Raw genomic sequence first — 27,498 nt, forward strand, 5'->3', positions numbered from 1 at the left:
CCCTTTCTCTGCCCTCCCTTCTGCAGGCTCTGGCTGGTCTAGAGGCCTGGTGTGCCACCTTGCATCCCTCCTCCCGAAGGGCCCCGGCCTCTGCCTTGGGGAGGAGGGGGAGGGTGGGTTCCAGCCGGAGTGGGTTCCAGAGAATGGGTTCCAGCTGGAGGGCAGTAGCATACCAACTGAGCCCCGCCCTCAGGCTCAGTCCCTTCATCACCCACCCCAGCCCACAAGCACTCTTGGGGGCCTCACATCCTTCACCTGGCCCTGTAGTTTCAGGGATCCCAAAACCTGATGTGACCTGGTTCCTGGACGGTGTCCCCATGAGGAGTCAAGAGGGCACCATCGAGGTGTATGAAGCTGGGGGGGCCCATTACCTCTGCCTGCGGAGAGCCCGGGCCCGGGACAGCGGGAACTACAGCTGCACAGCCGCCAACGTCCGAGGCCAGGTGTCCTGTCGCTGGACCCTCCTGGTGAAAAGTGAGTACGTCCCTCAAGGCCACCCTGGCTTCTCTGTGGGAGGACCTTCGCGGGGTGCTCCACACATGGCACCTGTGTCATCTCCTACAATCCCCTGCCCAGGGGCTGCCACCTGAGAGAAATGTCATTCCTGCCTACCGGCCAAGGTCAAAGTCATTGCTCCAAGGGAGTGATTCCTGATGGGAATTCACAACAGGATCACCTCAGAATAGACAGGCCCAGCCCAGCTGTGAGCCACCTTTTTCTAGTTCCTCGGGTGCCTGTCTGAGGGCTCACTTTGAACCAGACAGACACGCTTAGAGTGACATGAGGTGATGTGGGTGCCCCCTCTCTTCTGCTCATTGTAGTATCTGTTTATAAAAATAGTGCATGTGCAGTGTGAGGAATTTAAACAATATGTAATCATATGGCTTGGAAATAAATGTTTTTTTAATTTTTTAAAATAAATTTGGCATTATGCTGTTTGTAAACTGCTTGCTATTCTAATTTGTTCATGTTCCATATGCATTTTTCAGTATTATTTCTTTCTATACTTCTTGTATCATTTGTTTTGTAATGACTATATATTTCCTAGAATGATGTCTAGCCATGGCCTTATTGTTGTTTCCATTTAGATTGTTTTGACTCTTTCCAGTTTTTTCCTACTGTAACAAAACTGTTTTCAATAGTCTTGCACCCACCTATCTCTCTGTGAGATTTCCCCCTACTTTAAATGCTATTTAGGGACCCTAGAGCCACATCCTACTGTTGAGGAAATTAGTAAACCACAGGGGTAGAGCCAGCACATTGCAGGCTGTTGGAAAACTTATGAGACAAATAACCTTCACTTACTTTTTCAGCAAGTAAATTGCAAACAAAAAGGAACGAAGGGACAGCTTGTAGGAAACTTAAATGAAAAGTCACAGGAGACACCATTAATCATAATACCTGGACTTTGCATGGATCCTGATTGAGATACCTTAAAAAAATTTTTTTATAAGAAAATCAGGAAAATTTGAGCATTGATAAGATATTCAATATAAAGGAATTCGTGCTATTTTTAAGATGTGATGATGGAATCTGTGGTTATTTTTTTCAAAGTCTGCATATTTTAGATATATAAGTTGAGTTACTTACTAATGAAATGATAGAATTTCTGATCACATCAGAATCCATGTGTGTTGGGATTCGGTGTAGGGTATGAATGAAGTGAGACTGGTCATTATGAAAGTTGAAAAACAAGTATATGATGATTCACTATACAACTTTTGTATGTTTCTGTCTATTGTTGTGTGGGTTTGAAATTTGTTATAATAAATGTTTCCCAAAAAAAAGAACCTAGTTCATTCACACAGTAGGACGCCATGCAGCCAGTGGAACAAATGGGCCTGACCTGTAGACTCTGGTGGTGAGACCTGTCCAAGATATGTTAGTATGGGGATGAGCCAAGTGCAAAGAGAATCGTGTATATCATGCGCTGCTTGCAATAAAGGGGGAAAAAATTTTATGTACACAAAGCAAATTGATGCTTGTGTGTGCATAAACATTTCTGGGAAGGCCCCCAATTTCCTTTAGGAAGAGAAAGGGGTCCATAGGGAAGGGTGAGAGATAGTCTTGCTTTTCACTGTATACTATTGACTCGCTTCTTAATTGGGAATTTTACTACATTTGTGAATTCCTTTGCAAGGAATATTACCCATTCATTTGGAGGTGGAAGTGCCTGTAGGCAGAGGTCCCAGGTCAGGAAACCTGACCTTCATCATTCAGGGCTATGTGTTAGGGTGGGGGACTCACTTGGCATCATAGCCACCAAAGGTTAAAAAAACAACAGGCTTTGGTTGGAGCATTAGCTATTATTATTAAATGGAAACTTTGCATTAAGCCTGTACCTACACAAATTCGGAGTGAAAGACAATGTTGATTTTTAAGCCATCGCAGAGCTGAGGGAGAGGGTAGAAACTGGGCATGCTACAAAGCTTGCTGTTCTTACCAAGATTCAGCTGTATGATTGTTTTAGAACGAAAGTTCCTCAGAATGCTGCAAGTCTTAATTTCCAGAGTTCTAAGAAAGCTGATGTTGAGCACTTTGCCAGGGTTCTTGCTCCTTGTCTGGAGGAGAACTTAATGGAAGTCCTAAGTCCTCCATCTCAGAAGTCTGGCTTGCCTGCCTTTCTCCTTAGCTGTTTTGAAGTCTCCAGAAGGCCTCACCAAGATGCAGGTCATCTAATACCTCTTTCTCTTTCTTCCTATCCCTGCAGAAAAGCTGCCTGCTTCCCTTACCAAGACTTCTTCTTCCATGCTTCCCAGACCCACAAGAAATCAGGTCTAATAATGATTGACCTTCCTACCATTTCTTCGGTCTCTCCCCCTCTCCTTATCTAGAGACCCCTTTCTCTTCCCTACAGGCATGATCTGGTCTCACCTCATCTAAAAAGGAAAAGAAAATCTTCCCTCTGCCTCACTGCCCCTTAAGTTCCCAAGTTTTCTCTCTGTTCCTTTTACCCCAAAACTTGCTGCTAGTCCAGTCTCTGTGCCCAGCTTCCATCTGATGATAAGAGCTAACACCACCCTGAAAGCCTGTTCAATGAGTCAGGCTTTATGCTGAAGACTTTACTTGCATGACTTCATTTGGTAATCTCAGCAGTCTTAAGAGATAATCACAGTTACACCCATTTTCCAAATGAGAATACTGAGCTGTAGTGAGGTTAACGGACTTGCTCAAGGTCCCATGCCTTGTTAAAAAAAAAAAAAAAAAGCATATTCCTAACCCATGTTGGTCTGACACAAAAGCCCAGTTGTTTGCAGTGCCTCCTAAGGGGATTTCTCTAATGAGGGAAGTCGATGCCTCCTGGGAGCAAAGGGGAGGAGGTGGTGTCTCCCCTCACTTGCCTAGGTAAGCTGGCATCCCTTCACTCTGTACCTGCCCATTCAGATGCACCACGTTCTGATTGTAGCTGTGTTGCCACTGCCTGCTCTCCTATTAGGGTACCCCTAGGCTAGAGGAGGGGGTGTGGACGTAGAGTCAGAGAACTGGGTGTAAAGCTTTGCTTTACCACTGGGCTTGACTGTGGGAAATTATTAACTTCATCTGTAAAATGAGCTAAAGATAGCAGTCTCGTGGCTTTGTCACTTATCACCTCTGGAAAAGTACCTAGTAAACCCTCGAATGTTAGTTTTTGCCCTAAAACCTTTGTACTCTCAATATAGTAGAGTTTTCTCCTCATCACTGAATTGAATAGCTTCTCTGAAGAGTACCAGTGGGCTATCGTCTCATCACAAAATCCAGTTGCCTTAAATCAGCCACCTTGACTCTTCTACAGCATGTTCTGGTTGTTGTAGAAAAGATTTTCTATCCCCATTGCTCTTAATTATGGCCCCCAAGCAAAATGTTCCCCAACTCACCTATGTAGAAATTTTCCGTAGAGTTCAGCTCAGTGGTTCTCAATGAAAATGGGGGGGATTGAGGCCCCCAGTGCTTCTGAACTACTGGCCTAGATTAGAAAACTAGAACTCATGTAATCCTTGTCATTCTGTCTTGAACTTGAAAAAAAAAATAGCTATAATAATTTAAAATTGAAATGTCCTCAGGAGTGGGCATGTGGTCAAAAAAAATAGCTATAATAATTTAAAATTGAAATGTCCTCAGGAGTGGGCATGTGGTCAAGTAAAAAGATATTCACAGGAATGTTCAGGATCTTTTTGTTACATACAATGTTTTAGTGTTCATCCTTGTATCTTCTGAGTTAACCATAATGGTATACTTCTATGATAAGATCATAGAATTGCCAGTCTAGTTTTAAATGTATATATATTGTTGGTGATTTTTTTGTGTGGTTTTTTTTAGACTTTTTTTTTAATGTGGATCATTTTTTAAAGTTTTTATTGAATTTGTTACAGTATTGCTTATTTTTTTTATGTTTTGGGTTTTTGGTCACAAGGCATGTGGGCATGTCTTAGCTCTCCAACCAGGAATTGAACCCGCACCTCCTGCATTGGAAGGCAAAGTCTTAACCACTGGACTGCCAGGGACATCTGTATAAATTATTTTTTGAGTCAGTTTAGATGATTTATGTTTTCCTTAAAAAAATCTATTTTATCCACATTTTCAATCTAATGAAACATTTCAGGATTTTTAAAATTTAAATAAAAAGTGTGCAGGGTCTGATGGGACACATCAAGGATAATATAAGACAGGAGAAAGTAGGATAAGGCCAAGAAAAGGGGATGAAGGAGCTCGGTGGATGCTCCAGGACAGTGAAAGTCCAGACAAGGCAGGAGGGACCCCTGTCCTGGAGGAGAAGAGGCTGGCCTGGTCCTGAGCACTCCCAGACGTGGGGTGTCTTGTGATGATGAAAAAGGCCCTGAAGTCACTCTGCTTCAGGCTCCAGGTCTCGACATGGTAGTACTGCCTGCTTCCTTGTGTGATGATGGATGAGGCAAAGCCAGACCACTGAGAGAGCTAGCCCTGGGTGCCCAGGGCAATGAGGTGGCTGCCTGTGGTCAATCCCCAGCATGGGGCGGTGGTGATCTGAGACGGCCTATCTGTCCTTTGCCCTCACAGAGCCAGCCGTGTTGGAGGTGGCCCCTTCATTCTCCAGTGCCCTGAAGGACTGCACCGTCGTTGAGGGCCAGGACTTTGTGCTGCGATGCTCAGTGCAGGGGACCCCAGTGCCTCGAATCACTTGGCTGCTCAATGGTGAGACCCCCTGCTCCAGCCCCCCGAGCCTTTGGCCTTGCCTGAATTCCTGCTTAGCTTCCCCATATATCACTCTGAACCATATATGCATGAGAAAGAAGCATGGAGTGTAGAGAGAGCATGGGACCTGGGAGTCTGCCAATGCCTGGCTGGGGACACGGGGCAAGCTTTACCCCTCTCTAAGCCTTGAGCTCCTCGTCTACAAGACGAGAATGAGGCCACCTACCTTTCAGATGGTGATTGTCAAATTAGACTCTTTATATACAACAGTTAATGAGATGCCTGGCACATAGGTGCACAAGCAATTTAGCTTCTTTTCGTACAGCCAGGCTCACAAGTAGGCTCTCAATAAATATTTGTTGAGTCAATAAGTGAACAAAAAAGCCCACAGATTAATGAACCACACTAGCAGTTGCTCATGGGATCTTGCCTTTTATTTAGTGGCAGGTGGTTTAAGGGTTCATAGACCAGCAATTCTTTTTAACATTATAGTCCTATAGAGACATCCCAACTTTCTTTTTGCCAAGTAAAGTCCTTTGAAAAAAAAAATTATTACATATTATCACTCTCCTCTCTCTCTCTCTTTTTTTTTTAAACAAAAAAAGCCTTTAAATTCCAAAAGTATGTATGGGAGAAATCTATCACTAGAACTGAAATAGTCCATAAAATTAATGAAGTTGAATTGGTCTACTTTTGGGGGACCTTAGGGGAGGCTAAAAGGATGCCTGCACTTGTCCTCCTCTGTATTGAGTGGTTGGGTGACCCTGGAAGCCCCACTTTACTACCCTGGGAATCAACCTCTTTATTGGTGAGGAGATGGATTGGAACAGAGGTTTAGGGTCTCCACCAGCTCTCGCACCTGATGGAATGAACTCTTTAAGGGATCAGCAGCCCATCTCCTGTGCACCAAATAGTCCCCAGGCATCTCTGCACTGTTGTCATGAACCTGCCTCGTCAGTATGGTTTGCTCAGGCTTTGCTAGAAACGATCTTCAGTCAGTGTAGGAAGTCGCCTTGGCGTCTCCCTATCTGCGGACTTCTTGGGCAGAGAGGTGAGAACGGGGGTCTTCCCCTCCACCCCTTACTACCGACAGAGCTTCTGTTGGATCCCACGACTGACGGCACAGAGGTGGCCTCCTTGCAGCTGGAACACAGCATGGATGTTAAGGGCTAGGAATGGATCTGAACAAGAGCGTTTCCCTCCCGCTTGGCTCAAGGTCCAGGCCAGGTGTCAAGAAACATCGTCTATGAAGGGCCAGATGGTAAATGTGTCCAGCTTTGCACGCCACACAGTCTCTGTCACCACTACTCAATTCTGCTGTCATGGCACAAACGAAGCCAGAGACCACACGTAAATGAACACAATAAAACTTTATTTATAGACACAAATGTGAATTCATATAATTTTCACACACGTCATGAAATATCCCTCCCTTGATTTTTTCCCAACATTTAAAATATGTAAAAACTACTATACAAAAACAGGCTTCAAGTGGGATGTGGCCTAGGAGCAGGAGTTTGCTGACCTCTGGTTTACACCTCTCCAGACTGAAAGGCAACCCGCCTTCTTACTCTTGGTGAATCTTGGTATTTTCACAGTTCCCACTAGAGGGCAATCACGCACAACTCGGGGACCCTTGGCCACCAACTCTGGTTTTATCGGTCTTGGAACTGGGAGTTCTGTGTTGCCCAATTCTGAGTGCCCTGAGCCAACAACTCCTTTCTGGGGCCACCGTTGCACCCCATGCTTGAGGAGTCAAAATGAGCTATGTTCCAGTCAAAGGGGAACTCTCAAACAGCTTGCCGGTATAGATTTCTACAGCAGAGGTACTTTGCTGGCAGTCGGGGAATATACTGGCATTCTCAAGAAAAAGAGCGTTTAGGGACACACACAGAGAGAGAGAACAGTGTTCAGTCCTCACAGTGGCAGGATCCTGGCCCCTTGGCTCTCCCAGCCCCCAGCCCACTTCTATGAAGTGCATCGGGCCAGCGGAATCTCTTCCCTCTCGCCCTGTGGCTGGCTTGGCAGTCTCTGTCATGGAGACATGAGTGTTGCTATGAACAGAAGAAAACATTGCGTCGTGCACAGAAGACCTCTTTCTGCACTTTCTCCCTCTCCCATTGCCCACCCCCTGTTTTATGAAGTGCAAACCAGGACCCTGGGGCTGACAGGGGAAGGAACTGACAGTTGCTTCCTATATGGTAAATGGACACATTCCTGCTCTAAGGCCAGGACCTTCAGTAATGAAATTTTCTTTTTTCCTGGAAATGAAAGCTCACATCCTGAGATAATAAAATCCTGGGAACGTATAGCATTAAGGAAACCACTGAATTTCATGGCACACACTTCTGTCTCCATGCAGGACTTTATGGGACCTGAATAAAGGGCCTCTCATGCAAGGGACTTGGAAGAAGGGGCCAGAGTTGTTTTTATAATCCCCTGCATTTATTTTTTCTGTGAATCCTAAAATGCAACCCATTGCAGTGTTAGGTTGAGGGTGCAGAATCACTTCTGATAAATATCTGCAGTGGGAAATAGGCTCATTGTTTCTGGAAACATCTAAAAGGAGCTGGGAGTCTCATGTGCAGTCTGAGTGAGGTCCGAATTCTGCCTGAGGCTGGGCTGTGGGCCAGGTGACCCTGTGAGATTCTTTCCAGGCTTAGAATCCTGTGAAGTCTAGGATGTGTATCTGGGGACTGTTTATTTAAACAGAATGCACAGAACTCTCCCTTTCCCACCTGTATTCTAAATGCCTCCAGAATCTCTCCCCCAAGTCCCACCAGCCGCAGTCTTGCTCCTCCACCCTCACAATCACCCCCTCTCCTTCACCTCCCTGGCTCCTGCCTCTTTCTCTCCCCCTCGAGCCTCTGTCCAGCTGGCTGGGGGTGGTCCTAACACATCCTGAGCCCTCAGTGGGCCTGAGCAAGTGTGGGGAACCCCAGCGTCATGACAGCAGCTGCCCTGCTGAGGACAGGACTCCCAGCCCTCTGCTGGCTGTTCCCTGGCCTGAGCCCTACTGTGCTTCCCTCCCCAGGACAGCCCATCCAGTACGCCTGCTCCACCTGCGAGGCTGGCGTGGCCGAGCTCCACATCCAGGACACCCTCCCGGAGGACGATGGCACCTACACCTGTCTGGCTGAGAACACCATGGGGCAGGTGTCCTGCAGCGCCCGCGTCACTGTCCAGGGTAGGAGCCTCTGGGCACCCCTCTAGAAGCACCTTTCCTGCCAACACATCTGCTTTGGAGAAAGGGCACCACACCTGAAGGCAGGCAGTTGGAGGCAATGGCCTCCAGGAGCTCACAGTGTTCAGGGTCTACCACTGGAGATCGATGTGCAAGTCCAGCCCTCCACCCCTCACCCCACTGTGGCTGAGGGAAGATGCAGGGGAAAGAGGCAAAAACTCCCTTGGTTCGAGAAGCTTCCAGTCTGATAGGCAGAAAACCACACCCACTGAAAGAGGACAAATTCCTGTAGGACTCAAGCTCTCACAAACGACCACTCACGCACTGGGGCGACACTGGGGGACACCAGGTAACAGGTGCCAGTATTGAGGCTTCCAGAGAGCCAGTTTGTCCCCTGTTTCCTTCTGCCCTCACTGCTCCCTACCGCCCCAGGCTTGCTCTTGCACCTCAGCAGCCTGGTGTCCAGTAATCTGATTAGCATGGTCGTCATGCATTGATCAGCACCAAGTGTTTGGTCCCAGAAGTCCTGGGGGGGAGCCACAGACTCAAGACAGCTGTCTGGGCTATGGTATTGAAAGGCATGGTGACAGAGCTGGAGGAGGTCTTCTTGGGCCCAGGGTGTTCAGGTAAGCCTGATTCCCCACCCTCAGCTGGGCCCGGGCCCCCAGGTCCCACAGTGACTGGAGACTGAGTGCTTAGACTGGGTGTGTCGTGCCCTGCTTTGCCAGCAGCCCAGTAGGAGACATGCCATCCTGCTCTGTTCCCCCAGGCTCAGCCTCTTGGGGAGAGTCTTCTTGTATCTGAGCAGCAACCTTCCAGGGGGCCTTAGAGGTGGTTTCACTGAAAAGGGGGATGGGAAATCACATGTTGGTTACCTCACTAGATACTGTCACCTCACCTGTATTTTCTTGATTCTTAAAAACCCTGGAAGCAGGGTTGGAGGGGGCAGCGCTCTCCCTATCTTTCACAGAAGGGTCTGGAGGTCTCAAGAAGTCAACGTCAGTTGCCTTGTGAGCCACGCTGGCCTTTGGAACCCAGATCTCCAAGCTCCTGCTCACTCCCTGTCCTTTTCCAGAGGGCAAGTCCCCTGGCCCCAGAGTGGGGATGAACCTCACCCCAGGAGCTAGGCAGTGTCACCCCCAAGGGATGAAGGAATGGCACTGACAGCCTGTCTGCCTAGGATTCCTCTGATTCCTCTGCGATTCCTCCAGAGTGTCTGGCATGGCGTCACCACCTGGGGACTGGCTCTTCCTCTTCCCAGGAGGCCCTCCTTCTCGGATCCCTGCCTGACTGTGGCCCCAGGAGCTTGCCGGCCTCATTCTAGTTTACACTCCATTTGTTCTTTCCTCACGGATCTCACTCATGGCTGATTGAGGGGTCTGGGGAAATCATGGATCCAGGCCAGGGTTGCTGCTCCCACCTTCCCCCCCACCCCTGGGCTCTCCTTGGAAGTCCGAGAGGCCTACCCCAAAGTGGTAGTGGTGGAGAGGGCCAGAGAGGTGCGTGATGCTTGTGTGGTCTGAGCCTCCCTGGCTGGCTTCAGCCAAGGGCCCTGTGATCCAGAGCCTGTCCTGGGCTGCCTGTGTTTAGATTGGATTAGAGGGACCCCACTGAGCTAACAGTCCCAGTGGAGGTGGGGGTCCCCAGAAGAGGGGCAAGAAGACTCTGGGGCCATCCTCCTTGCCCCCCAGGTCTGTGGGAGGAGTGGGGCCTGGGTGGTTGCCCATCTGAGCATGTTTCAAAGCAGAAACAGAGAGGTCCCGTCAAGGACTCTGCCAGAGCTGTTTGGATCTGCTCTGAGAACAGCCCCGTGTGAGCAGGACACCCCGCTACCCACCCCCACCCCCCCGCCCAGTGTGGGTTTGACTGGCCTGTGAAGGCCAAACAGAGGCTCAGCTACCATAAATGGTGAAGGAGGCTGTAAGACGTGGCCACGCTCCGGCTGCAGCGCTGGGCTGTCTGCACAGGGTCGGGGAGGCCGAGCCTGGCACAGTGACACCCCTGGCTCCATGCCCAGGGCACCCGGGGGGCTCTGGTCCACATCCCACACTAGCCTCAGCCATGGAGTTTTTCTTACTTTATTGGCAGCTTGTTTGGCTGCAGTATCTGTGTGTGGCTCAGAGGGTGGGAGATGACTGTAGTGGAGGCATTTGTCCCATGCAGTGCTGACCACTGTCCCGGCCTCTCCCTCAGCTGCCCAGGCCTGACCTTTCTGTCCCCGCTGTGTGGCCCCAGGCCACAGCTGGAGTGTGGACCAGGCTTCCCGGCTGTAAGTCCTGCCGCCAGGCTGCTGTGTCCTGCGCTAATGATGTGGGATGTGCTCAGGAGCCCCAACCTTTAAGCAAGATGAACTCTTTCCAAATGGCAAGTCTAAGGAGCGGTATTACCAAAGGATCAACTCTGCTACACTGGGTGGTTGTTTTTCTGTCTGTCTGTTTGGTTGGTTTTGGTAAAAGGAAGGGAGAATCGGAATCAGAGAAAGCAGGTGTTGGGCCACACGCTAAAGCCATAGTCTGAGCACCTTGTTCAGGGAATTCTGGCCACAAGAGGGTGCCATTCATCAATACCTCTCCCTCCGCTGTTCCGGTTTCCAGGGAGGAGGGGTTCTAGGGTAACTTGCTGGAGGAGAGTGTAGCAGATCCTTGTTGAAGGCCAGACATGGGTGCTCTTTCTTACGTCTTTAGCCTTTAGCCAAGGTTTTGCCAGCATCGAGAAGTTGCTCACTCAGCATTCTGATGGGTCTCCTGCAGCCTCTTTACCCTGCTTTCTCTGTGGTCTCTCCTCTGTAACCTCCTCCTCCCCAAATCTGACTAATTCCCTCCCACAAATGTCACTTCTCTTACCTGCTGTACCTCTCTTATCACAGTACTTACTTACAAGCAAATTTTTCCTGAGCACCTCCTTGGCCCTAAGCATTGTTCTGGGGAAGCTGCCATGAGCAGAAAACAGGTCCTGTCTTCCTGCCTGTTACATTCTGATGGATGGTCCACACCTGGCTTAATTATTGACAAGTGCTACTAAGAAAACGGAAACAGAGAGGCGGTGGAAGGGATCCTTTCTTAGGTGGGTGCTAAAGGAGACCTCTTGGGAAAGGTGACATTTGAGGGGAGACCTCATGAACTGGAAACAAGACTGCTCCAGGCAGGTGGTACAGCAAGTGCAAAGGCTCTGAGTTGGGAACAAGAGCAGCCTGTTCAAGGGACAGTGAGACTGCAGCAAAGGGAGTGGGGTTAGGTTCGCCAAGAGAGGCAGGGGTACATCATGCAAGTCTCTAGAAGGGCAATGAGGGGAGAAAGCGTTTTATCCTAACATGAAATTTCCTCTAATTGCCTGTTCAGCTGCCTTTTTTACTAGACTGTTAGCTCCCTGCAGGCAGGGACCATGTCTTATTATTTCATGTAGCACATGTCCTACTGTGTGAACACGTGTTCAGTGAATGGATGAAGGAAAAATGGAGGTGGGTGAGTCTCTGTGGTAGTGCAGGGGGCATTCCCTTCACCTCCTCTCTTGCCTGGGGGCTCAGGGCTCAAGGAGGTGCTCAGCAAACCTACACGCTAGCTCTCAAATGCCCCCCAACAAATATTCCTGCTTTCCTCCTCCCATCCTAGGAAAAAGTCCCCAGTAGTTAACCAGGCCATGAAAATCTTCCCTCCTGACCCAGGATAGAGCCTAAAGGATGATTAATCTAAATTCTTGCAGAACCCAGGAAGATCAGAGGAGAGTAAATATTTCAGTGTATATGCACTGAGTCATTGGTTCGGGGGCTTCCTTAGACTAGAATCTTTTAATTTCTTTCCCCTTGGAGTATCTTTGTCAAGGCTAAAATTCTTAAGTGACTAGATTTATTAACCTGCTAATGTGCCCATTTAGACAGAGTGTCTCAGCCTAATGGTTTGTTTATTTAAGTGAAGGCCTGCTGGGCTCTTAAAGGCACCAAAGGACATAAAATGTGAATAAGTTAAATTTTAAAAAACCCTGATTTCTAAAATAAAAAATGAGATTTAATAAGCATATTTACCACAGTGTTTGTTTTGATAAAGAGCCTCTAATGAAAGTAATGGGCACCAGAAAATCAGCCATTTTCTGGACAGTGAAAGCATCAGTAACAGCCCAGCTGGCTTTCAGATTAGTGACAAGCCCTCTGCGGGACAGCTTGGAACACTGTGTGTGTGTGTATGTGTGTGTGTGTGTGTGTGGTGTTCAGTCGTATCCGACTCTTTGTGAACCCATGGACTGTAGCCCACCACGCTCCTCTGTCCTTGGAATTTTAGGCAAGAATACTGAAGTGGGTTGCCATTTCCTTCTCCAGGGGATCTTCCCAGCCCAAGGATCGAACCCGCATCTCTTGCATCTCCAGCGCTGGCAAAGGGATTCTTTACCACTGCATCACCTGGAAAGCCCCTTGCTTTAAGCACTGACAGCCTCTTAAATGTATTAAAAAAGAAAGTTCTGGGGGCTTCCCGGGTGGCCCAGTGGTAAAGAATACACATGCCAATGCAGGAGACATGAATTTGATCCCTGGTCTGGGAAGATCCCACATAATATGGGACAACTAAACTCATGCTCCACAACTACTGAGTCTGTGCTCCAGAGCCCGGGAACCGAAACTGCTGAAGCCCAAATGCTCTAGAGCTTGTGCTCTGCAACAAGAGAAGCTGCCACAATGAGAAGCCCATGTACCACAACTTGAGAATAGTCCTTGCTCACCATAACTAGAGAAAAGCCCGCACAGCAACCATGACCCAGCACAACCAAATAAATAAATAAAATTATAAAAATAAAAAAAACCATTCTGATTGGAGGATACTGGCAGGTACTTTGGACATTGTATAATCTGTCCAGTTGGTGTCAAGTATATGGACCTTCCCCTTTATGAATTTAAAAACACTGAAAACATGTTTAATATTTTTGTCAGTTAAGTGAAAGTCGCTCAGTCGTCTCTGACTCTTTGCTACCCCATGGACTATACAGTTCATGGAATTCTCTAGGCCAGAATACTGGAGTGGGTAGCCTTTCTCTTCTCCAGGGGATCTTCCCAACACAGGTACAGAACCCAGGTTTCCTGCGTTGCAGGCGGATTCTTTACTATCTGAGCTAAAGAGAAAGGATAAACATCAATTTTACCTCCTCTCTTTTGTTTGCTTTTTAAGACTTTAGTCCACCCACAACACCTGTCCAAAGTCTTCCAAACTCTATGAAGTCCAGCAAATAAATGTTAAGTTATCTTATAGCTAGGTTTTAGTCTGACATAGGTTGATACAACAGAAATGGTGTTGTGCGGCATGTGAGCTTTTCCTGTCACAGGACTTCCAAGTATACGTTTGTCTCCATTATGGAGCCGGAGCCTCATTTTACTAATTGGGCAGTTAGAGAAAGGAGACATGAGTTCGATCCCTGGTCGAAGGGAAGTGAAGTCGCTCAGTCGTGTCCAACTCTTTGCGACCCCATAGACTGTAGCCTACCAATGCTCCTCTGTCCATGGGATTTTCCAGGCAAGAGTACTAGAATGGGTTGCCATTTCTTTCTCCAGGAGATCTTCCCAACCCAGGGATCAAACCCAGGTCTCCCACCTTGTAGGTAGATGCTTTACCGTCTGAGCCACTAGGGAAGTCTGGGAAGATCCCACATAATATGGGACAACTAAACTCCTGCTCCACAACTACTGAACATGTCACATTGCAGTCTCCTTCTACAGTCATTGCAGGTCATCTGCAGCATTTTTTTACTTGGAGTTCTTGGTCAGGAATACCATCCAGAATTACAGCTTTGTGTTTCTAATGGCAAAATGTGATCCGTGCTTTCACAGTGTGGTGGGGAGTGTGGTTTCCAGACGTGCCTCCAGAGGGTACATGGGCTGGTTTGGATGGTTTACCTCTACGTTTAGAGTTTGATTATAACTCCAAAGGCACTAAGAAGGCTGTGGTTGCAATATACTCCCACTTCCCATCTGACAACCCTATCATTACTGGTCAGAGATTCTTTTGGGGGGGGGGGGGTGGAGTGTCATATGTCATTGTTTCCTTTCATTCTTTTCCTTTCAACTTCTTCACATTTGCTTCTTAGGGTCTGGAGAAATCAGTGGGGAGAAGGAAAACCGAAAGAGAGGGCATGGCTATAGGGGAAAAGCTCTCTTTTCATGCCCAAAAAGTAGACCATTTGCTGACTCTCCAAGTTGGTTTATTCAGTTAGGAGACAGATTTTTATTGGGAGAGAGTTCACAGACATCCGTGGAAAGGGATTTGCACTGTGCATAAATGCCCTGCTGATGGGGAGCGGCTGGGTGAAGGTAATCCTGATGAGCCCTTGAGTCAACCGTCCTGGAGCTTAGGGAAAGGAGGAGGCCAGACTGAGACCCCTGACCCTGCTGGATTTTGAGCACCAGATCAAGGAAGGAGGGAGGATTGTGCTTCCGGAACTGTCTTTCATTGGTGATCCACTGAATGTCCATAGTATCTAACAGGGTGAATAGTATAACAGTGTGGAGTGAATCAGATTTGCTGTTGGAAAGGTATTTTGCATTTTTAGGACTAAAAAAATATTTCAGTTTCAAAACTTAAGGAAAATCTTTAGTAGTTCAGAGATGGAGGCAATAATTTTCCCTCTCCCTAACTGCATCTTTAGGAGGTCCATGTGTCTGCCCACCTGAGAGGTGTGGGGGCAGGGGATGTAGGAAGTAGGGGAGGGCCCTTCCATGTCCATTTTTATTTGGTGACAACCTGTGGATTCAGAGACACTGGTGTCAGAGCAGGGAGGCTACTGACAGACAGGCCTGAGGCTCTGACAGCAGGACTTAGAGTAAAAACTGTAACAGGTGGTAGTCCCTCTTAGGGGGAGCCCTGGGGAGCTCTTTAGATGGTAGAGAATTCTGTCTGTTTCATATTGGTGTCATCATCTGTTTAAACACTTTAAAGGTGACATTCTTAATTTTTTATTTTAATCTGACACAAGTTTTGAATGAGCTGGGAGCCTTCTAAGAGCCATTTTCAAGGCAAACTACTCATGTACATTTAATGCGAATTCAGTCCATAAACATGGGGTGCTTTAGAGAGCGGTAACTTGGCTAGTAAAAGTTGACAGGTGGACAAAACTTCCAAGAAAAAATGTCTAAGGAGAAATTCGGAAGTGTTTTTCTTGCTAAACCCATGTAAAGTGAGGAAGGATTCAGAAGGGAACAGGCGAATGATTGCAGTACAAAAGAAGACACTTGGATCCACACCAGCACTGTAACAAAGCTGTAGGGGCTTCTTAATTTTCAAGCCCAAGAAAGCCCAAGGCCTTGCTCGTGTCTCCAGTTTTGATGAGCAAGTTTATACCAGTTGTTGTTGTTGTTCATTCGCTCAGTTATGTCTGACTCTTTGCAACCTCATAAACTGCAACACACCAGGCTTTCCTGTCCTTCACCATCTCTCAGAGCTTGCTCAAACTCATATTCATTAAGTAGGTAATGCCATTCAACCATCTCATCCTCTGTCACCCCCTTCTCCTCCTGCCTTCACTTTTTCCCAGCATCAGGGTCTTTTCTAATGAGTTAGCTCTTTGCACCAGGTGGCCAAAGTATTGGAGCTTCAGTTTCAGCATCAGTCCTTCCAATGAATATTTAGGATTGGTTTCCTTTAGGATTGATTGATTTGATCTCCTTGCAGTCCAAGGGACTCTCAAGAGTCTTCTGCAACGCCACAGTTCAAAAGCATCAATTCTTCAGCTCTCAGCCTTCTTTATGGTCCAACTCTCAAATTCATATATGACTACTGGAAAAACCATAGCTTTGACTATCTAGGCCTTTGTCGGCAAAGTAATGTCTCTGCTTTTTAATACGCTGTGTGGGTTTGTCATAGCTTTTCTTCCAGGGAGCAAGTGTCTTTTAATTTCATGGCTGCAGTCACCATCTACAGTGATTTTGGAGCCCAAGAAAATAAAGTCTGTCACTGTTTAAATTGTTTCCCCATCTATTTGCCATGAAGGGGTAGGACTGGATGTCATGATCTTAGTTTTCTGAATGTTGAGTTTTAAGCCAACTTTTTCGCTCTGCTCTTTCACTTTCATCAAGAGGCTCTTTAGTTCCTCTTCGCTTCTTGCCATAAGGGTGATGTCATCTGCATGATATACTAGTTATTGTATGAGAATTAACGAGGAAAGTAGCAAATAGCACCTGTTGTGTGGATGCTTAACTTCCTCTAAATAATAGCTTTTCGAAACCTATTATTGGAGTTATATCAGTTCCTGTAAGTGTTAAAACAAGACCATAAGTTATCATTTTTAATGAAGAACATTGTTTTGATAAATGATCTAATCAGTTAAAGCCAGTTTGTTTTGTTTAATTCCCGTAACAATTCCACTCTCTACTTTTGAATGAACTCCATTCTACAGATAAGGAAAACCAATGCTCAGACGTCAAGTCAGCACTGCCACAATCCACCAGCTCACAGGCAACCCCTCTAGGCCTCCAGTTGCCTCAGCCCACATGCTTGTTCTGCTGCTCTGGGTCTCTGAGAAGTCATTTGTTTGATACTTTTTCTTCCCCAGAGCAAGAGTTTTATGTTTAAGTTCATGACTAGGGACCGTCTTCAGAAACAGTTTCTGATGAGTCAAAACAGAGCAGAAATGGCCAAGGAGGGAAAACTTGGAGGGTCTGTGCTGTGCTTAGTCATTCAGTCATGTCCAGCTCTTTGCGACCCCCTGGACTTTAGCCTGCCAGACTCCTCTGTCCATGGAGATTCTCCAGGCAAGAATGCTAGAGGGGGTTGCCATGCCCTCCTCCAGGGGATCTTCCCAAGCTAGGGATTGAATCCAGGTCTCCCACATTGCAGGCCATTTCTTTACCATCCGAGCCTCCAGGGGAGCCCAAGAATACTGGAGTGGGTAGCCTATCCCTTCTCCAGGGGATCTTCCCAACCCAGGAATTCCCCGGGGTCTCCTGCATTGCAGGCAGATTCTTTACCAGCTGAGCTACTAGGGAAGCTCTGGAGGGTCTATATAGGCTCAAAGAGTGGTCTGTCTCTCTGTCTTTGTCTCTCTCCTTTCTTTTCTCTCTCTCCATATTCCTTTCTTCTCCCACCTTCTTTCCTCTCTCCTCTCATTCCTCTATCCCTTTCCTAAGTCCTGCTATAGTTTAATCTACATGACATCATTTTTTGCTTGTCAATAAACTGCTTATGGGCTTCCCTAGTGGGTCAGACAGTAAAGAATCTGCCTGCAATGCAGGAGACCCAGGTTCAATCCCTGGGTTGGGAAGATTGCCTGAAGAAGGGAATGACTACCCACCCCAGTGTTCTTATCTGGAGGATTCCATGGACAGAAGAGCCTGACTGGCTACAAGTCCATGGGGTTGCATAGAGTTGAACATGACTGAGCATGTGCACTGCTTATAACCGTTTTTAATCTTAGTTCTTGTCTTTCCCACCAGAGGACAAGCCTGTTCCTTTTCCTTTCTCTCAATGCGGAACAGAACCCCCAACACCCGGCTACCCAGTTTAATGGCAGAGAGAGCCAGTGAGTGAGTGGAGGGCCATTGGCTAATTGACCAAGTACCCGAGCAACAGGCAAGTTCACTTCAGAAATTTAGTCCTAAGCCAGTAAATCAAGGAGGCTCAGCCTGCCCTAGATTCCAAAGAGAAAGGGCCCTGTGGGCTTGGTCTCAGCAGACCAGAGGAAACACCACTGTAGGGGAGACCTGGGGTACCGGCCCCATTTGAGCTGGGTTGCAAGTCTACCACTGCATCCCAGGGACCTCCTCCCTTGGGACCACAGCCAGAGTCTGCCCTCCCCAAATGAAAAAGGTTCAGGTTGCCTGAGGTGCTGTGGCCCCTGGGGGCCTCTTCCCTCAGACTCTTGTCCACCTACCCTGCCTGAAACCAGGACTGCACCAGGTGACAGCTAAAGCAGGGCTCCAGGAGAGACGTCTCTAGGAGAACCAGCTACTCTGGGCCAGAGCTCAAGGACAGAAAGCTCCCAGGGGAATCTAGCTGACTGGCCTTTGTTCTCAGGTCAGGAAGGGAGCATCCAGACCAGGACCCCATTGGCCATGTCAGGTTTTCTGCCAGCTTCCTTCTCGGAGTCTCAGCTCATTCTGCTGTAAAATGAGGGCACATTCTTCCCGACTTCAGAGGGTGTTGAACATAAACTGAGAGCTGCGGATATCCTTTAGAATCGTTAAGTGCTGACCTTTGTAAGGCATTGTTAAAATGTTATCTCAGTGGCAGCTGAGACCTTTCAGATCTCTGACATATGTGAATACCCTGGTTTGGGAGGATACCATATTGTATCATTTCTCATCATGTCAATAGTTATTGTCAGATTGAGTTTGCCTAACCAAAAATAGTCAGATTAGGAAAGGCACAAAACATTTATTCTCATACGTATTATGTGCCAGATATTCTTTAGCTGTTTTACATATGTCATTTCTTTGAATCATCTGAAAATCCAACAGTATTTATCATGCATTATACTAATGATGTGTGCATTACCCTTATCACATGGGCATGATTGTCAATAACTGATGATAACTGTATTCTTACCAGTTTAGAGGAGAGAACACTGAGGCTTAGCTTGGGGGACTTGCTTCAGATCACACAGCTCGAGCTAGGAGCTCACAGCACCCATTTCCATCTGTCTCTTCTTATGTATCTAAGTCCATGCAAAGAGGGAGCATAAACTGATATGTGATCTGTCGGCCACAGATGAGCCAGGATAAGTTGTGTGTGACTTTGGAATGAAATAACAAACATACACCTCACCCTTTCCCCTGACTTTCCCTGCTCCATGTTAGCTTTTCTCCCTTGTCAGGTGTCTAGGATGGGGGTCCACATAGCACATCTGTCCTCATGGGGAGTCCAGCATGGCCATCCCTGCAGGTGACTGGCTCCCTTGGAAAAGACAATCTTGGAACACCTTGGCCTCGTGGTCAAGAAGCCTGGGTTTGAGCTCTCAGTCTGCCTGTCACTGGCTCAGGGACCTTGGGTACCTTACTTCACCGGAGCATGTCCCAGCCTCTCTCCAGTAAAGCTGGGTGGTGGGCTTGGGGCTGGGGTTTCAGGATTCAAGTTAGGGCTGCTTTTCTGGGGTTGCCTAAAGAAGCTGCTTGCCCTAAAACTGACATCCTCAGTGGCTCCAGGATCTGACCCCAGAGTGTGTTTGCAGGGGAGGTTTGGTTGTTTCCCTCATTCTGTGAAGACTTTGGGGCAGCGACTGGGGCTGAGCCCGGCTCTCTGTGGCTCTAGTCCCATGTGACCTTGAACGGCAGGCTTGAGAACAGGTTCATTCTGCACAGTTACTCCCCATCACTTCCCTCTCCTCTTTGTTCTAGCTGTGGGGCCCTTGCTGGGGAGGCAACAACAGGGTCAGAGATGATGGGTGACATTGGAATTAAATGCCTGCCTGGGGCAGCTGCCACAGATTCAGACACTGTCATTCATCTCTCTCTGGAGGAGTGCAGTGAAATTTTGTTCTCAAAATTAGGTTTACTTTAGATATATCCATGATATTTTTAAGCAACACATTTGTATTCCTAACAGTATTTCCCTTAGGTGACATAAAAATGAGAATCTTTAATCCTGGGGTGAGGCTCCATTTGCTCTTCTGCTGCTGATAAACCCACCATGTAATTAAGCCCAAGAGGTAGGTGTGAGTGAGCACTCGTGCCAGCCTCACACATCTGCGAATGTGGGTGATGGATAGCTGGACAAAGTACTTTCATATATTATCTCTTTAAACCCCCCAGGTCCTATAATAGTACTGTTATTCCCCTAAATACAGTTGAGGAAGTCAAGCTTTAGAAAGAGAGAGTGCCTTGCCCAAGACCAAGTCCCAGCCTCAGATCCTACATTTCAGTGGCTTTCAGAGGACCAGTGAGTGTCACATGGCAGGCGGTGCCCAGAACACCCTCTAAGGGCAGGGGGTGCAGATAGGCATTCAGTTGCATTGGCTGAGACCCGTAGGGTGGCTTGGCTTTGCCAAAGCCCCAGGCCTGGAAACTGAGCAGTAGGAAGACCTAACACATGGAGGGGTCAAAGAGGAGCTGTCAACTGCTTGCAGGAAAGGGAGCTGGAGGTTTTGATGTTCCTGCAGCATCTGGGAATGAGAGTCCATCTGCAGGGAGCTCTGTGAAGCTGGGACTCTGGCCAAGACAGTGGAGAGGCGGGAACTGGGAGGGCTCTGGACAGGCAAAAACATTTTGTCCTTGAGCCTTCTCGTTCTGTGTGAGAGGAAATTCCTCAACTCTCCCGAGGCAGCCTGCTTGCCCAGGGAGATCTAAGCATTCCCAATATTGGGTCCCTCGAGCCCACTGCTTGGGCCTTCTGCCAAGGGTGTCTGGCTGCCCCTGTCAGAGGCGATGATGCCAGGGCTGGGGCAGATTGGCTCTGAGAACCTGTCCTCTGGTCATGGGTCCTGTGTCCCCTTGCACTCTGGCTCCACGCCCTTCACACAGCACCTGCCTTGGGGAAACTTGTCCTCCCACCTGTCTGGTCTTCCCAGCTTCTCCCACCCTCATCCCCAGAGGCTGTGCAGGGCATGCTCTGAGTATGCCATATTTTGTTTTCATTTAGTGGCCGGTTTGGAGTTAGGCCTTTCCCAGGTATGTAAATCAGCCTAGAAATGTATTGTCATGGCTACAGGCTTCCAGGAGAAGATCTGGTTTGTGTGGCTGAGGGCTAAAAAGAACTCAAAATACCACAGTCCTCCTGCCCCCAAACTTAGAGTTTACCTTAGAGATACCATAGCCTTCTTTGTCTCTACCCTTGCCCACTCCAGACCCACCTCCCCCCACCCCCCACCAAGACAAAAACAAAAAGGCTGAAAAAGAATTATTGAAGATCAAAACCGTGTGGCTCGCAGGACGAAGGGCAGGATCAGAGACTGAGCAGCTGGGAGCTGTGGGAGACACACACCAGCTCACCTCTCCGCTGCCCCTTTCCCTTTGGCTCTCGTGAGGCAGGTCAGAGCCCAGTTTAGGGAGGATCCTGAGAATGAAAGAAAGCCTGTTTGTTACCCTACCTCCCCCAGAGAACAGAATGGGGGTGAATGGGCCAGCCCTAAACCCAGAGAGTTGTTCTAGTTTCTGTCTTTGGCTAGCTGGGGCACTCTTTCCCTCTCCCAGAGAGAGATTCACCCCACCCCACCACCCCATTTTGGCTGTACAACAAACTGCATGTATTTATGGTGTTTACTTTGAACTTTCATGCATGAAACCTTCACCACCATTTTAAGAAATGAACATCTCCTTCACTCCAAATGCTTTCTTATGCCCCTTTACAATCTATCCTCCAACCCCTGCCCCAAACAACCTGTCACTATATTTTGCTTTTTCTAGAATTTTAAATAAATGGAATCATCCAGTATACTTTCTTGGTCTGCTTTCTTCCATTCAGTGTAATTTTGGTGAGATTTGTCCTTGTTGTAGTGTTTTTGTTAGCGCTGAGGAGTATTCCATTGATATGGATACATCATAGTGTGTTTATTCATTCACTTGTTGATGAGCATTTGGGTTTTTTCCAGTTTGGGGCTATTAGGAAGAAAGCTGCTGTGAAGGTTTGTGTACAAGTCTTTGTTTGGACATGTGCTTTCCTTGCTCTTGTTTAAATACCCAGGAATAGAATGAATGGATCATGTGCTAAAAAGTTAATCAACTTTTTAAGAAACTGTCAGATTGTGTTCAAAAGGGTCTGAGCTATTTTGCACTCGCACCAGCAGTGTAGGAGAGTTCCAGTTGTGCCACATCCTTGCCAGCACGGTCCTTAGGATGATCAGTCTTTAACTTTAGTCATTCTAATGATGTAGTGTCTTTGACTTTCTTAAAGTGCTTAAAGTCTCAGGAGATGGTAGGGGAGCACCCCAAAGTCACAGAAAACCATGAAGACGCTCTCTAGTTCTGTTTTATGAGAGACATCTAGATATGCAGTCCTTCCTCTGTACCTACGGGTTCTGCATCTATAGATTCAAACAACCACAGATCAAAAATAGTTGAGAAAAAAAATTCCAGAAAGTTTCAAAAAGCAAAACTTGAATTTGCCGTGCTGGCAACTGTATAGTGCTTACATTGTATTAGGTATTATAAGGAATCAAGAGGTAATTTTAAAGTATATAGGAGGATTTTAGGTTATATGCAAATATTATGCTATTTTTTTTAATGTAAGGAACTTGAGCAGCTGCAGGTTTTTGGTATCAGCAAGGAGTCCTGGAACCAATCCCCTGCAGATAGCAAGGGATGACTGTATTGTTAGATGAAAAGGCAAGGTGCCAAGCATTGTATATAGTTTGCTATCAGTCTTTAAGAGAAGAAAAATAAAAGTGTATACCCATGTGCTATTGTGTGTTATACACAAGGACCGTCATTGGCATGATGAACAAGAAGCTGGAAACCAGTTGCCTCTGGGGAGAGATATTGGGCCAGAGGACAGGGGTAGAAGTGAGACTGTACACATACTCTTTGTACCTTTTGAACTTTATGCCATATGAATGTATCACTTATTCAAAAGAGTAAATAAAATTTAAGGGGTAAAAATCTCATAGGATGCCAAGCGTTGGCTCTCTCCCACCACTTCTATCCCCTGGAAGTGCTCCTGGGGACCCAGAGCCTAGGTTGGACATGGCCCTCCAGAGGCCTCGTCCCTTCCTGCTGGGAGGCAAGAGCACTGTCATGCCATGCAGGGAAATGGGCCCATCTTGTTCCGAGGGGCCTCCTGGGCCTCCCACACTCCTTATCTGGCAGTAGTCAGTTTCTGGTGGGAACATGAGCCCCAGCACGTTCACATGCTGTGTATTCCTTTAGTCCGTGTCTGTGGAATGAGTGAGTGAATGTTCACCCCACATTCTGTTTGCCACACAGAGAAGAAGAGTGAGGAGAAGAGTGAGTACCTCCTGCCTGCGGCCCCCAACAAGCCCGTCGCGCCCCTCTTCCTGCAGGGCCTCTCTGATCTCCAAGTCATGGACGGGAGCCAGGTCACCATGACAGTCCAGGTGTCAGGTCTGTCCCCATGTCTCTCTCCTCGGGGTATACATGAAAATGGGCATGGTTGCAACACGGGCATTGCTCCCCGATGTCCTGCTCAGCTCATTGATCCATCAGAAAATCAGCCTGGAACTGTCAGTCAATGGACCTGAAGAAATGAAGCCTCTTGGCCCCTCTTTTCTGTTTTCTCTGGGCAGGATTTTCTGGATTCAAGGTTAAGTGGTTCAAGGGGAAAAGATGGTCATGCTTGAGAGGTGGGGGATTAATTGAAAACATAGTGTGGCCATTGTAACTGGAGATTGTGAACACTGGTCCAAAACCAGATGATGTGAGAACTCCCAGACTCGTGAAAGATAGTTGCTGTATTTAAATGTTATGGCAAGAAGATGGAACAGAGGCCTTCTCAAATAGGGATGGGGTGACAAGAGCATGGGATGAGCAGCCCAGTGGAAGACGTCACAGTCCTTGCTGGAAGCCAGCAAGCGAAGCCTGGGGAATCTCCTGGCACAGTCTTAATGACATAGACTTGTGCTGGCCTCTGATAAGTCCTGTTGACAGCCTGGAGGTCCTCTCTGGTTTTTCAGTTTCTTTGGAGCAAAGGCGATAAGGATGAGCTGGGAGAGAACCCGTGGTCTCAGGGTGAACTCCCTGCTCCCAAAGGCTGGAGACAGTCCCTGGATAATGCAGGCAGAGGCTGGGTCCCCTCCCCTGCACACACTCCTCAAGTTTAGAAATCAGAGGCCCCCCCAGCCTCCAGACATGGGGTTGGCTTCCTCATCGAGGCAGGTGGTGGTCTTCACTGCCCTTGAAAGAGCCCAACACCACGCAGCTATTCCCGGGGTCTTGCTCCCCTGGAAGCAGAGCACCATGGCTCAGCTCTTACCACAGAGGAACCCTCACAGGTGGCTGTTGTTTCATGCGCCCCCCAAAATTGCTAGAAGCTACCCCCAGGGAAGTAGACTAGCAAAAACTGAAAATGCCATCCACTATGAGCTGGGCCTGGAAAGCCTGACACCCCTCTTCACCCTTGGACATTTGTATGGTACCAAAATGAAGTGCTAACGGAGCCTTTCCTTGGTGAAAACTGACAAGGGAGTTTCTGTGAAGTCCTGTGTGAGGTGTGCGGGGCAGGAAACAGAGCTGCAACCCACCGATCCAGCTACCACTCAGCATTATCAGTCTGAATTCTGCTTTTAAAAGCTTTTCTACCAGTGTATTTTTCATCTCTGAAATCATATTTTTTTTTCCACTTCTGGGTTCTTTCTGGTTTCCCCAAATTTGTTGTTAAGTAATTATAATGAACATGTATTGAGTAGTTTCTTTGTTCCAGGTGCTGCTCTAATCGGCTTTTCTAGTGGGCTGCTAAGGGGGTGGTATTAATTTATTTAACCCTCCTAGTAAACCTATGAGGTAGGTAGGGTTAGAATATTTATGGATGGGAATACTGAAGCAATGCAGTGTCACAGTACTAAGTCGAGTTGCCCACAGCCCAGGGAAGCGCCTCTCTGACCAGCCCCACTGCTGCTCCTCTCTGTTCAGGGAACCCGCCCCCGGAGGTCATCTGGCTTCACGATGGGAATGAGATCCAGGAGTCCGAGGACTTCCACTTTGAACAGAGAGGCACTCAGCACAGCCTGTGTATCCAGGAAGTGTTCCCGGAGGACACGGGCACTTACACCTGTGAGGCCTGGAACAGCGCTGGAGAGGTCCGCACACAGGCTGTGCTCACTGTGCAAGGTGAGGCTGACCTGTGACCTGGTGACCAGAAGCGGGGCAGGGATGAGGTAGCTATGTGGTTACGGTCTCTCCAAAGACGATCTGAAGGCGAGGAAACCGTGTGAGCCTATTTTGTTGCCATCTCCTCTGCTCCCTTGGTTCCCTCCCAGCCCCAGCGGCCAGCTCCCCATCCTCCGTCTGAGGCTCTGACTGAGTGGAGCCACCCTTCCCTGCCTTTAGAAACCCCTGCTCTCCCTGGATTACTGGTGAGCAGCTGCGTAGAGTGCTAGGAGAGAAATCTCCTAACACACTTTGGAGGTGAGGGCCTATGAGGGCCCTTGCCTTTAGAGAACCCATATTTAAGAGGAGAGACAAGTTAAGCACACACAAGCAAGTGACAGCTCTTCATCATACAGATCACTGTTACCTATCCCAGTGCCCCTGTACCTTCTAGGTGACTTCCCCTTGCTTTGGCTATACAAGTTCATGTTAATATTGCCCTCTGAGAAGCAACCGAGACAGATTTGCCATGAGAACGAGGTGCTCTCTCTGAGTGTTCAATAAGAGTCATTTCTGGATGAGCTGTTCTTTGGGTAACATGCTGTCTTCTGACCTTCACCGCCTTGGAGAATTGAACGGATGTTCTCGGCTGAAAGGCCTTCCTGTCTAACTCAATACTCTGTTAACTTCAGAGCCGCAGGATGGCACCCAGCCCTGGTTCATCAGCAAGCCTCGCTCAGTGACTGCCTGCCTGGGCCAGAGTGTCCTTATCTCCTGTGCCATAGCCGGCGACCCCTTCCCCACTGTGCACTGGCTCCGAGATGGCAAAGCCCTCTCCAGAGACACTGGCCACTTTGAGGTGCTACAGAATGAGGACGTGTTCACCCTGGTGCTGAAAAACGTGCAGCCCTGGCATGCCGGCCAGTATGAGATCCTGCTCAAGTGAGTCTGCATGCCCTGCTGACTTCCTCTAACCCCTCCCCACACAGTTCCTACCTCCTGGCAAAGTCACTACTCGGGACTGGGAAGCCAGAGGAGCCACAGAAGAATGTGGGGCTGGGCTTCAGGGAAAAGAAAGAGCAGGCTTGGTGCTGCTGACAAGCTTTTGTTCTTCCATCTCAGGACAACAGAGGTTCATTGAGAGCCTTCCCCTCTGAGCTCAATTCCCCAGAGTCCTCCATCTTATTACATCCTGGCTTTGTTCCTCCCATTATTTGGTATATGAAGAATATGACTGAGGAAAAATGGATTAAAATTGGGAAAGCAGCGTTATCTATTGTGAAGGGAATACGCTGTGCTAAGTTGCTTCAGTAACGTCTGACTCTTTGTGATGCCATGGACTATAGCCTGCCAGGCTCCTCTGTCCATGGGATTTTCCAGGCAGGAATACTGGAATGAGTTGCCATTTCCTCCTCCAGGGGATCTTCCCGACCCAGGGGTCAAACCTGGTCTCTAATGTCTCCTGCATTGGCAGGTGGGTTCTTTACCACTATTGCCACCTGGAAAGTCCCATGAAAGGAATTTATTTGTTATCTTTCACCTTCATACTTAGCAGCTTGTGACAGCAATAATATTCTCACAGTTTGTATGGGTATTGCCTCAGTCTTTTATACAAGGTTGCAATGAAGATGTCAGCAGGGGCTACTGCCTCTGAAGACTCGACTGAAGCTTGAGGGTCCACATCTGTGATGGCTTACTCACTCACAAGGCTGTTGGCAGGAGGCCTCAGCTCCTGGCCGTGTGGACCTCTCCCTAGGGCTGTTTGAGCATCTTCATGACACTGCAGCTGGCTTCCCCAGAGCTGGGGGTCCAAGGGAGACAACTAGGTTCAGTCTCCTATGACCATTCTTCGGCAGTCATTACTTCTGCCACATTCTATATCCATGAGAGATGAGTCAGTAAGTACAGCCCATATTCAAGCAAAGGGGAATTAAGTTCTCCTCTTGGAGAGAGGAGTATCAAAAAGTTTGTAGACATTTAAAACCACTACAGGGACATTAACTGTCCCCATTCATTTCTCCTCCCTTTCAAGGTCTTTCTAGGAAACATGGGAAGGTAAGCTCCATGAAGGCACATTGCTGTGTTCCCAGTGCTTAGAACATTGTCTGCCCATAGTCAGCATTTGGTAGCTATTTGTTAAATGGATGTGATCCAGAAATATTTTTCCAACTTTAAAATGCTCTAATTCTTGAAACTCCCTGTCCACCCTTGGTTGATGGGGACAGAACACCAGCCCCTAGGGTTGGTATTAGCACTGAAGAAGAGCACTTGTCTTTACCATGACTCTGCAAACAGATTTGCCACATCCTGAAGATGGTTGGGCTGCTCTGGCTCAGGTGCCTGGCCTCTTTAAAAAGGGCTTGCTCTCCTGGATCAATCATTTCCCTGTACTGAGCCCACGGTGTTCAGGGCTCTGAGCTATAGACAGGCTCTGTAACCATATGCCAAAGCTACTGCCATGATGGAGCGTTGTTCTAAGTAAGGACAAAACCTAGCATGTGCTCCA

At 47.9% G+C, this 27,498-nt stretch overlaps 1 protein-coding gene across 4 annotated transcripts in view; it reads left to right on the forward strand.

The window, feature by feature from the left end:
• Window positions 1–27,498, forward strand: part of MYLK (myosin light chain kinase) — a 276,422-nt gene that overhangs the window by 160,440 nt on the left and 88,484 nt on the right. For all 4 annotated transcript variants that reach the window (XM_043873786.1, XM_043873784.1, XM_043873783.1 and 1 more), the window contains 6 exons: window positions 268–474; window positions 5,014–5,148; window positions 8,183–8,335; window positions 23,154–23,291; window positions 24,816–25,013; window positions 25,685–25,934. In XM_043873786.1, the coding sequence (XP_043729721.1) occupies window positions 268–474; window positions 5,014–5,148; window positions 8,183–8,335; window positions 23,154–23,291; window positions 24,816–25,013; window positions 25,685–25,934 (1,081 nt within the window). The remainder of the gene's footprint in view (window positions 1–267; window positions 475–5,013; window positions 5,149–8,182; window positions 8,336–23,153; window positions 23,292–24,815; window positions 25,014–25,684; window positions 25,935–27,498) is intronic.

Source organism: Cervus elaphus, chromosome 19 (assembly GCF_910594005.1).
Source record: "Cervus elaphus chromosome 19, mCerEla1.1, whole genome shotgun sequence".
Classification (NCBI taxonomy): domain Eukaryota; kingdom Metazoa; phylum Chordata; class Mammalia; order Artiodactyla; family Cervidae; genus Cervus; species Cervus elaphus.